The 12496-nt window shown below is 39.6% G+C and overlaps 1 protein-coding gene across 3 annotated transcripts in view; it reads left to right on the top strand.

Annotated features, from left to right (window-relative positions):
• LOC117957694 (neurabin-2-like) overlaps positions 1-8534 on the top strand; it is a 39145-nt gene extending 30611 nt beyond the window's left edge. For all 3 annotated transcript variants that reach the window (XM_034893630.1, XM_034893629.1, XM_034893631.1), the window contains exons 8-15: positions 125-229; positions 635-770; positions 2800-2943; positions 3259-3312; positions 3713-3844; positions 3977-4074; positions 4151-4247; positions 5653-8534. In XM_034893630.1, coding sequence (XP_034749521.1) covers positions 125-229; positions 635-770; positions 2800-2943; positions 3259-3312; positions 3713-3844; positions 3977-4074; positions 4151-4247; positions 5653-5706 — 820 coding nt within the window. In that variant the 3' untranslated portion in view covers positions 5707-8534. The remainder of the gene's footprint in view (positions 1-124; positions 230-634; positions 771-2799; positions 2944-3258; positions 3313-3712; positions 3845-3976; positions 4075-4150; positions 4248-5652) is intronic.
• Positions 8535-12496: the final 3962 nt, after the last annotated feature.

Here is a 12496-nt window from a genome sequence, read left to right as displayed (position 1 = left end):
TGAAATCATAGTACAGTAGTACTGAATGGAGAAACAAAAGCTTTGGCTGGGGGAGGGTGTTATCCTTTGTCTTTGTCTCTGTTCATGTTCACACACAGTTTATTCTCTTTATGTGTGTGTGTAGGATCCAGGTTAATGATCTCATAGTGGAAGTTGATGGGACCAGCCTGGTCGGCGTCACTCAGAGTCTCGCTGCATCTGTCCTCCGCAACACCACCGGCACCGTCAGGTCTGACACTCACTCACTCACTTTGTCACTCTCTGCCCTGCATAAAAACACTTTAATGGAGCATATAAAATATGTTGTTTTGCTCATTTCACACAAAATGTGTGGATACTTTTTTGTTTTCTGCAGATTTGTGATATAACTCGATTATTTTTCAGGTTTTGGTTGGTATGCTAAAATTCTCAGGTTTGTGACGGATGGAATTCATGTTTTTGCAGTTGGTATGGTGTGAATCTTTCAGTTTTATGCACTGGAATGTTTTAATGTTTGCAATTTGTGTGTGTGTGTGTGTGTGTGTGTGTGTGATGTTTTCAAGGTTTGCTATGTTGCCGTTTCTTTGAGTTTCTCAGATGTATGCGTGTGTTTTGAGATCGTTAAATTGACCGATGCATTTCAAATGTTTCCCAGGTTTGTGATTGGTCGGGAGAAGCCCGGGGAGCAGAGTGAAGTGGCTCAGCTGATCCAGCAGACGTTGGAACAGGAGAGATGGCAGAGAGAGATGATGGAGCAGAGATACAAACAGTACATGGACGATGACGAAGAGGTACATGCAAGACGCACAACCATACATAAAGAATATGTTTTCATATACCTTTCACATGGCAGCAGCTTTGTCTTTCGGAACGTTATGAAATAAGGAAAGGTTTGTGTCCTTAAACACAGACTCCAAAAAGATTTAATAACTCAGAACCTCCATCAGCTAATGTTGCTTTGTCAGCTCGTTGGCCTTTTAATAGCAGCAAGAATTCAGAAGAGGGATTAAGAGAGAGAGACAACAGTAGGCCCGCAAAGATGATTTGATTAGTTGTCAACTATTAAAGCTATAGTGTGCAACTTAAAATATGTTTTATATATTTTTAGATTAATGGATCATTCAAGCCATTCCCAAATGAGTTGCTACAAAGCTAATTAAGCTCCACAAAACTCTTGCTGTATTTCTCAGCATGGCCACAGTATGTTCATAAAATGGTGTTGCATGCAACATTTGTGCACAGCAGGTCGAGTGAAAATTACCTCTTCTGAAGAGTCCATCATGTTTTATTTTTTTATTTTAAGGGTTAAACGGTTCTAGAAACTATTTTGATGATCGATCAGTTTGAGTAATTCTTTAAGAAAAAAGAATCAAAACTCTCTGATTCTAGCTCCCTAAATGTGAATATTTTCTGGTATGTTTACTCCTGTATGACAATGAACTGACTATCTTTGAGTTGTGGACAAAACTAGACATTAGAGGATGTCATCCTGGGCTTTGGAAAACTCTGTGTGCGTGTGTGTGACACAAAATGTCGGTCTTTGTGTCACTACGTGGCCTCTATTTTCAAACTTAGTCCAGCATCTCCACCTTGTGATCAGAGAGGGAAACAGACGGTTCAGCTGTACAACAATAAGCCTTTCAATTGTTGTCGAGTGTTTCAATAAAGGTGTGGTATATATACCACGTATTGTTGATTATTCCATTAGCACACTCCATTCGCCATTACACTGGGGTCAATGGACTGAATGCAAAGTGTCCCTGTAATTACAGCATAACTAAACGGGGAGTCAGGTTGTTGGGGGCGATTACAATCATGGCTGCAAGTTGCCATCATTCCCCATCACCAGGCACAATAGAAGCTCCAGAGCTAGGAAGAATCTGGGTTGCAGGCCATGAGAGCCAAAGAGACAGCATTCAGCAGAGGATATTAATGTAGACAGCAGCATGCGCTCCGGCTTGATGCCTCATAATAAAAGCTGTCAGGGAGATTGTCTTTGTGTCAGAGGAGGAAAGTGTAACCAGAGCTAAGGATACAAGAATGATACATTGAGTGCAATGCTTCATTTTAGTTTATGTATTTTTGTCAGCAATAAAGTGGCTTTCTTAACCTTGAAAGATGTAGTGGTTATGAATTAAAGTGAAGAAGACCAATGATAGGCAGACTGATGTGTGTGCTTCTTTTTAATAGAAGACATGTACAAGCAGAGGCTGCATTCTTCTTTCACCTAATTTTTAATTTGCTATAACGTAAGTTAATATGGGGTCTACAACACGCTCCAGTTGCTATGTATATCCTTTAATATGACAAATACTTCTCTGAAAAGGAAATTATACAGCAACTTATAAAGAGAGAACAGAGTGGAAATGGGAGTTTGAACTTTGTTCAGTATCACTGAGTGTTACATTTTCAAGAAATTGTTTTAACATTTTTGACATGCTTTTTTTCTTTCTCAGCATCACTCTCATGTCTGTACAGTAAATATGAAGCTAAAGGTAGCAGCCGCTTAGCTTAGGAAAAAAGATGGAAACAGACGGAAAAGGCTAGTGAGGTTCTGTCCAAAGGGGACAAAAAATCTGCCTTCCAGTGCCTATTTTTCTTCTTTTTTTAAGCCGACTAAGCAGCTAGAACCCCCATATAAAAACCATAACTTGCTGTTTAATTTTCATTTTTTTAAAGCTAAGCCAAACAGCTGCTAGCGTTAGCATCATGTTTGCCGCACAGACATGAGAGTGGAATCCGTCTTCTTATCTATTCTCTTAGCAGCGTAACAAATAAGCGTCTTTTCATCTTTCCACATCTCATTCTGTTTACCTGCAGACGGGTGAATATGCGACGGACGAGGAGGAGGAGATGAGTCCCGTGTTTCCAAACTCCATAGAGGTTTTCGACCTGGCTGAAAACCAGGACATATTGTCTCCTGTGGAGCTCGACCCCGAGAAGCTAGCCCACAAGTTCAAGGAGGTGTGTGTGATTTTGCCTGAAAATGCATTGGTCTTTTAATAGCCAGTCAGCTTACAATAACATTACAGTTACCTCGAAACAGTGGCATATGTCAAACAAGACACACTGCTCCAACTCTCCCTTAACACGACAAAAGAATAATTCAATTAATGATACCATAAAACAGACAATAAATGCTCATAACACCCATACTCTAAGATGCATACTGGTCTCGAAGCGTGAGCTATTAGAGCAATTCACACAGAAATTTTCTGTTCTCCTAGTTTTATCAGGTTTTGTGTTTTGTTTTTTCTTTGTCTTTGTCTGTGTCTGTAGCTCCAGATTAAACATGCAGTAACCCAGGCGGAGATCCAGCTGCTGAAGAGGAAGGTGAGAACACTTAATTTTTCATCTCTTCTTATTAACATTTAGCAATGAAAGGCTGCACGATATGAGGAAAAAGAGATATTAAAGTGTCCTCAGTTCAGTGTTTTGCTAAAATGCAACAAACTGCTTGTTGAATTTAAAACCAAGGCAATAATTAAACTTATTTCGCAGCTTTTCACTATGTGTTTATTGCAGCAGTTGATATTGCGATGTCTAATTAAAAAATATATAAATAAATAAAAAGGATATATTGTGCAGCCCCGCACTGCAATATCCAGGTTCCACTGCAGAGGAGAATTTACACTAGCATACCATCAGAACCTTTGCTGGGTTAACAATGACTTAACGCTGGCTCTGCCTCCCACATTCCTCCTCCTCCCACATTTCCACCCCTTACCTCCAGCTGGCTCACGCGGAGCAAGATAAGTTGCGTTGGCGGATGGAGCGTGCTCAGTTGGAGCAAAACATCCGGGACAGTAAAGAGAGGATGGAGAAACTGGAGGGCTACTGGATGGAGGCGCAGTCCCTGTGTAAGGTAAACTATGAGAGTATAAACACTCGAAGCATGGAGGAATATCAGTCATGAATGGAAGAAGTAGTTTCTCTCATCAGTTATCTCCCCGAAAGTTTTTATTTTCTGATGGAGTGTGTGTTTGTGTGTTTTCAGGCAGTGGATGAACACCTAAAGGAAACCCAGGCTCAGTACCAAACTCTAGAGAGGAAATACAGTAAAGCCAAGAGACTGATTAAAGAGTACCAGCAGAAGTAAGGAAGGAGAGATGCATTCCAGGTTTGTGAGGAGTGAAAGACACCAAAGCTTAATTGTGTTTGTGCATTGTAGGGAGATTGAGTACCTGAAGAAGGAGACTGCTCAGAGTCAAGTACAAAAAGAGAACGAGGCAACTCACAAAGAGGAGGCGGACAACCTGCAGGAAAAGGTTAGTGAAAACCTCACCTTAACACCCCTGGTCTCAAGTGGCAAGAGTTCTGGTGGGTGTGTCAGCCCCAGAAAACGCCTTGTTTTCCCATTTTAATCTTTTTATATTAGGAATGGTAATGAATAACCGTTTAAAGGACAATTCCGGCGCAAAATGAACCTAGGGGTTAATAATACATGGGTACCGAGAAACTGTTCTCTAGGAATTGTTTTCCTGCTAATCGAACGTTACCAGTTTTAGCGCCAACCTCTAATTAGAATATTACGCTAGTTGTTGGGGTACGCAACGGTAACAAAAAATCTATTTCTATACCACTAACAAGGCTCAAAATAGCAACACACTTCCACTGTACTAGAAGGAGGGTCCCTACATGTAAATTGAAGCATTGACAACTTTGTAAGTTAAGTTATTGTAGGTTATAAAGACTGTACCGTTAAGTATACAGACGGCAACATCTTAGGAAAACAACGAACGATGAACGCTGAGCTGGAACTATGTGACTGGTTGCACGCTCCTTCCAGAAGTGGCTGCACTGGTTTAAATCATACTTTTTTACAGTAACCACTAATAACGCTCCCTTTTCAGTAGCCCTACTGACAGGTGGTGTTCTCCAAGGCTTGATCTTTGGTCCTCTTATTTTTATACATTGCAAATATTTTTAAACATTACAAATCCTCCATGCAGTGCAAGTCCTCAAGTGTGTTGGAGACTGAGGCATTGAAAACAGTTCTGAGACTTTTTGGGTTCATTTTTATAGTGGTGTTTCCAAAAACAAGTTTTAATTTTAAGTAACTTTGAAAATAATATGAAATATGTAAAACAGAAGACCATATCTTAAATCTAACTGTTATTTCATGTATGGCAGTATGGTGGTATTCAACTGCAGATGGTTATTGTATGAATCATTGTGATCAAAAACAGAACTGTGCACTTTTATGCATGGAACACATTGGGACTCTTAGATCTTCAACATGATGAGTAATGAGCAATATCACATAACCTTCTCTTGGCATTATATTTCAGCTGCTGTATATTCATCTAATGTTTATTCATATGTAAAACTTTCACGTCCCAGACAAAAAAAGGTAGTCTGACAATAACTCTATAGGATTTTCAAACCGTCAATGGAAGTAATAGATGTGGTTGGCCTTGATTATCACAGCCTGTAAGACATCTACCAATAATGGATGATAATGTATTCTTCCAAGTGTGATTCAGGCCAAGAAGTTGCACTTTACTTGGCCCACCCCCAAAGTACTTGGCACAGTGCACTTGAATGTAATACGTGGCATGTACAAATAAATCGAGCCATTGTAGTGAAACGGATACCATTCTTTAGAAAGAGTTGGTATTGTTTAAGTGTATTGCAGAGTATTGTTGTCCTTATATGTTGTTGTTTTCCCAGATTACAGACCTGGAGACCAAAGTGGATGCCCTGAAGACCTCCAAACCGTCCTAGACTGCTGCTGCTACTTCCTACCTCCTGTCTGGGACTGGAAGAGGAGGAGCTCTGTCCTTATTCTGACCTAGGCTGTATTTTAATCCATTCCACCATTTACTCCACAGACAGGTAGAAAAAAAGAATAACAGGGATGACAATTGTGAAAGAAAGGACAAGGAGGGCAACATTCAAAGAGGAAAGAAGCATCCTCTCATGTGATATCTAACCAGCGTCTTAGAGCTCTGTCAGTCAGTAACCAATCCCAAAATGCTTCCTCTGTAATACCCAGAATCCTCCTTGTGTGTCTTTCTGGCAACCCGGCTTGGCAATCAACACGGAAACCACAATCAACAACCTGTGCTTTATTAATGGATGATCTGTATTGGCTTCTCTTCTCTTCAATATCTTACCCGGATTCAAATTTATTTTAAAAGAAGCGCTTTTATCGAAAAGGCTCGTCACAAAGTGCTTTACAGAGTGACAAGAGGGGATGAACGTAAAATAAAACCAAGGAAAAGGACAATAGATTTGTTGTTCTACTACTTTGGAAATAGTTGGTTTGCTGAGCCCTTCCTTACGTTGTTTGGGACTGGACTGGATTCTCCCGAAGAGGACAAACTTGTTTTCTGTCGCATGGCATTGATCATTAGAATCCAAAACTACACCGAGAAGTGGCCACCACATTTTTAAAAGACAAATTCAGAAGTGGAACCTTGGTAGTAATGTGCAACAAAGACTTTGAAAGGAAATAGCCACCACCTGCTGATAGTAAGTAGGGAAGTAATAAAACTACAAAACAACATGACCGACAAATTTCTGATTAGTGTGACAAACTGTAAAATATGTAAATGGTCTGTTCTTATATAGCGCTTTTCTAGTCTTAATGACTATTCAAAGTGCTTTTACATAGTACAGGAACCATTCACCATTCACACATATAACAAGCCTTTAGTTTCTCTTTTCCAGCCTGACTCTGCAAGCGATGGAGGGAGTCAGTCAAAGGCGTGCTTTTTTTTTCTTTAGTTCTGAACTGTGGTGGCATACTGTTTGTATATATTCTATTCATGTTCTTAATAGTGTTAAATGGCTTAATCAGTTAAGTAGGTCTGATATCTGAGGAAAAGGCAGTGCAATGAGCAAATGACTACAAAATGGTTCCGTAGTCCAGATTCAGTCCGTTTCATCTCTTTTCTATCAACATCAATGGTAAACAGGGTGTGAATTGTCTGTGTGCTTATAGAGCTTCTAATGGTGTGTATTTGTTGGTGTTTACCAGTACCTGTGCGTTTACGAGCACACCAACAACCTCTTATTAAGGATCGTCATGAACTCAGTGTGTTCCATTTACCTCTCAAACTTAGAAGCCAGAGATGGGAAGACGTCACACCCGAGTTAAATGCGTTCCATGTAACAAGTCGGATTTTCACTGTGGGGGTTAGCTCTAGCCAGGTTAGCCATTGTTAGCAATACCAGTTGATAACAACGCATTACGCTGTTATTTTGTGCATACAGACAGCGTAACAACATGTCCACAGATAGAAGAGGAACAGTTATGTGTGTACGACCATTAGGGTTTCCCCCAGAAACGCTGTTAAGCCTTGTGGCAAGTGTCTTTTTTTGACAAGGGCCCGGCTCAGACCAGCCACAGACTGATGGTAGCATTAACGTAGACCCCAGCAGTTTCTGTTAAACAGAATCACAATTTTAAAAAGCTATAAGACAGATTCCATAGAGCCCCATATTAAGTCAGGGCTGAAAGTTCACTTGAAAAATTATGGCTACATGTATGTTCCCAACAGAGCTGCCCCTTTGTAACTGTAACTGTAGTTAAAAAACATTTTTAAAATACATGATAATTCCCAGTGGCTTGGGGGGGGGGGGGGGGCAGCTTAGGCCCGGAGGGCCACCAGGCTTGCAATACACTGGAGGAAACCCTGACTGATTTAGTGAGATACAAATAAGACAGAAGTACTAATAAACTGTTTGTTACTACAGCTGTCAAAACCGTTGAGGCACAGAGAAGCCATGTTGTATTTTGAGCTTGGGGCACTGTGAAGTTTTCCGAGTTCAAAGGAGCGTTTCCGACTTCCGAGCACAAATGGAACGCACTATAAATTCATTGAGTTGGTGCAGGGTTTTCAGAAACCTACTCTCATCGAGGATCACAGAAAAACTGAATCTGCTAGTTTGAACCTACTAATTTCCTGAGGCTATTTTGTGTACAGCTTCTATTTGCACTCACTGCATCGTTTCATGAGCCAAGGCTGAATAAATACGTTTAGAATATTCAGTTAACAGTGGATGTGAACAACAGGATCTCCTGAGATGCACTTCATAGTGTCCGTTGTTCAAACATGTCCCGGAGGCAAAACTGTTCTGCAAATGAACTCATTAGTGGAGGTAAACTTCAGTGGGTATAGCTAAAATTCCTGAGAGATCAAATCTGTTGGGCTTTATACGACGATGGACAGATGATCAACAGTAACATAATTAACCACGTCACCAAAGAGCGTTTGGGTGGAATTGATTTATAACAAAGACGGCTGCTGCTGGAGACCTGAGATGTGCATTTGTTATAGAAGATATCGACAGCGCTTTCATTTTAAAAGAAAAAAAAAAAAACGTGATCAAGGCGTTTGTCAATCAGAAATATGTTTTTGCTGTCCAACCTATGGGATTTGGCAGAAGTTCAACATACATCGTATACTCTGTTGCTCTGATTGGTTGTAGGTCTAACTAGTTGAGGTAAGAGACATCTTCTGTCCTGGCTGGGTTGAAATGCGCCCCGTAATCACAGCCCAGTGGAGCAGCATCAGACTCCACGTCAGGCTAATCAATGTCATTTACATTTATTTTTTTTTTGAGTCATGTTTTGTGAATAATGGACGCAGTTTTATATTATTACGTAATATTTAAGTGCCACACATTCAGTGGCATTTCAGTTTCAACATTAAGGATTCAGTTAAGTTTACATTTCAGACTTATCTGTTCAGCTGCTTTTTTAAATTTTAATTATGGCCTTTCTTTGCTTCCATATTGGTCTCTAATAGCTAGTCAGGTAGCTAGTTATCCAAGTCCTGTAACTATTTATATATACTAATGTAGCCTACTGACGTACTAAAAGCTTAAAATATAATATTCATGAGTGAATTAATAAGTAAACTATTGATATTGCAATCAGTATTCGTCTTTTCTAATCAGCTGCTGAAGCCTCGTTATGCTGACGTACCCGGAGAGTTTTGCCTCTGAGAAATGTTTGTGAAACTAGACATGGATATTAAGAGTAACAGTGCTATTCAGAAAATGGTGTGTGTTTTTGTGTGTGTGTGTGTGTGAGAGAGAGAGAGAGAGAGAGAGAGAGAGAGAGAAAGGAGTAGAAGGTGCCAGTATTAGGGATGATCTTGTGTTAGTGATACTTGCCTGACATATGGGTTGAATACAACAGTGTTACTGTGGTTGGGAAAGATCAGATCCTTTTTTTTCTGTCTTTTTTGGTCAGATAATTCGGATAAGATAACACTCAAAGCAACTAAAGAGAGGGTAGAGCTTGTTAAATAAAATAGGCTTCCCGGGTCAGATCTTGTAAATATTTTCCACCTGATAAAGAATTTGAGTCCCTCACTGTAAAGGCAGAACTGTCATAATTGGACCATGAAAAAAACAACAAATTAAGACATTTGTCCATGCAGTATAGTCTCTGTTTATATAATATGATTTTATATATAAATATAACTATTCTGATTAGACTATTTTCCAGTAGTGAATGACAAATATGAGCTTCATATTTAAATGTGGATGGCAAAATGGTGCTGAGTAACACAGTGTTCGAACACAAGTAACTTATACAAGAATTTGAACGGAGAAATTGTGTATTGTTATGTGGTTATTATGATTTTGTGTATGTCTTTATCGAGATAATACAGCTTGCTGGCAAGCTCTGATTAGGTTGCATTAATAAAAAAAAGACTAAATCAAAAAACAATTTGATTATCGATAATGAATGCCAACCATTTTTTTTTTACAACATTCCTGTTTTTGCCAGAAAAGGAATCCACTGATGTATTGTAGGAAGTTCCCGTGTCTTTTCCTCTAGCACCATCTTCTGGTCAAACTTTTAATTTCCCATCAGCCTCAATAACACATTGTATTTATTGCTAATTAGCAAAGGCTAGCATGCTAACCCGCTAAACTAAGATGGTGATCACGCCTGCTAAACATCAGCATGTTAACATTGTCACTGTGAGCATGTTACCATATTAGCAGTAAACTCAAAGCACGGCCTCGAGAGAGACACTGTCCTGGCTGCAGGCTCTTAGTCTTGCTGATGTTATAAAATATTATGAAATAATCTCATCTTGCAAACACAGAAACACATTCACAAATATGTGGCTAAAGCAGGTTCTGCATGTCAGGAACATTCAAGTCTAATGTTTAACTTCCAAGCACACGAGCTGATTATTGTTCACAGCATGTCACTGACACAGAGCGTGACTAGGCAGACATGCCTTTTAAAATCCTAGAGGTTGTTTTGTGCTGACCTTTCTGAATCTGGTCACTCTGCCTAATGTTAGAGGAAAGCTTTGGGGTTAGATTTTCAGTCTTGTGTTAGAACTGTGTGTGAGAAATGTTAACCAACTGACAGTGCTCCTTTTTCTGTTTTTCTTCTCTCTGGTAAAATGTGTCATCATAATAATAAGACCACCCAGAACAGTTTGAATGATGGACTGATTAAATATCATGATATTAGTAGGTTTGGGTTAGACGAGGGGGTGAAAGTATTTGTTCAAAACATGCAGTATATTTCCATTGTAGTCCTACCGGACAGGGACTACAATCTTCTTGAGCATTTTTAGAGGAATGAAAATCAGCCATAAGCAATCTGCCTTGGGTATTTTTATTTCTTAAGTATTTTTATTACAGTTTTGTCTCTATGTCAAACCAATGTGAGGAGTGCAGTTGCTTTTTTATCACCGAATCAAGTCCAGGTCGCTTTGCGTTGAATATCTTAACACAGTAAGTGACCCCTCTCTGCCTTGTTATGACTTGTTCTTATTAGTAAATGGCAGGGTTGGTAATGTTGAATAGCTAGCAAGATTTCCTCGGCGGTTTCTCTCTTTCTCTTTTCCCCTCTTTCATTGGTTCTTTACAATCTGACCGTTCATACAGGATTAATGTCACAGCTAACAGATGATGTTGTTCCCTGCTTTTTCAGAGCCCATAAGTTATTTATTGCTGTCGGGGTGTAAAGACCATTTCCAACAATATATTAAAAACAAGTGTGCATTGGAAAAAGTTACCAACCCTGCCTTAACATGCTGCTTTTGCCTTCACAAAGCCTTCTGATGTGTGCTAGCTGTAACGTTAGCTGTCTAATGTCTGCCCATCACTCATGCCTGCATTAAAGTGTTTCTAGAGTGTTTACCAGTGAGTACAGTGAAGACAAACTGCCACAATGGAAGACGTGATAAGACAGAGATTTAATTATTATTACAGATTGTAGACAGATTGATGCCTTTCTCCACAACATATTCTTTTCATATTTCAAATAGTGACCAAGCTCAGCTGTTTCCCCTGCTTCACACGTCCCACTGGTGGGCTCTGGTTTAGTGCCTTGCTTCAGGGTTGAGGATAATGGCTAGGTTAGAGAGGGCACACGGCTCTCAGACCTCGCAGTGCATTTTGGTGCGTAACACCGAATGTAAACAGACCATCATACTTTCTTGTAAGTCTAATTTGACCTTTACAACCGGCGATTCCTGTCCTGTAACCATCGGTAACCAATCTCTAAACACTTCACAGACAGAACCAGTAAAACAGATTCCTGGTGTGTAGATCAAGTATATGTTTGTGCTTGCATTAAGTGTTGCACAGCTACTTTTTAAGAAATTGGAAAAGGGATTAAAAGTGAAAAAAAGCACTGCAGGAAGTGTGGCAGTTATTAAAATATTTTTTTTTTTTTAATTTTCCATCTGCTTTATTCTATTGCATTCCAGTATTCAAATTTCCTGGCAGTTTAATATCATTTCAGTCCTTTTTATACATACTATTAACCCTTGGCTTTAACTTACATTGATGACAAGCGAGAGGTGTCCCCTGGTGTCCTGGATGAATGAGCATGGACGGAGCGGTGGCAGCAGGACAGTCTGACCGCGGATGAGAGGATCTTTGAGTGTGTCTCGGGTCTGTAACAGATTTCCTTCTCTGCCTGGTTCTGGTCTTCGGTTGATGCCACCATGTTTGTCTGATCCAGTTCCTGTCTGTCAGCATTAATTAATAAACATCAAATATGTTGAACAAGAAACAAAGAGGGAAAACTTGATTCTTGATCCTGTGAGATATATTGTCTGAAATTATTAGATTAAAAGTGATGCCTCAATGTGTACAGTACGAAGCATTTTTCTGTGGTATTAACTTCTTTTAACTACTTCCTATCTGCAGTGGTTCCCAACCTAAGGGTCTGACCCCCTCCAGTGGTCACAAGATAAATCTGAGGGGTTGTGAATGACTATCCATATTTAACATGCTCATGATCCTCTCATTTCTTCCATTTTCTCTTTTCTTCTTTTTTTGTTTAGCTTATGAAAAATCTTTATTATTTAAATTCATTAAATTTACAAAGTCAATTCTAAATTATTTTCATCAAGACAGCATTACCACCTTTTGCTCCCCAGCTGCCTGTTTGGGGACATTCAAGCTTTAACAGCACCCACCAAACCAACAATCACAATGACCCGTCACACACACCGTGTATCATATATAACAGTTATGTGGTAGTGTTGTAAAAGTTGATTACCATCTACTAGATGCA

Source organism: Etheostoma cragini, chromosome 15, assembly GCF_013103735.1.
Source record: "Etheostoma cragini isolate CJK2018 chromosome 15, CSU_Ecrag_1.0, whole genome shotgun sequence".
Taxonomy (NCBI): domain Eukaryota; kingdom Metazoa; phylum Chordata; class Actinopteri; order Perciformes; family Percidae; genus Etheostoma; species Etheostoma cragini.
The sequence above is the reverse complement of the archived record's forward strand: the minus strand, read 5'-3'. Positions and strand labels throughout refer to the sequence as shown.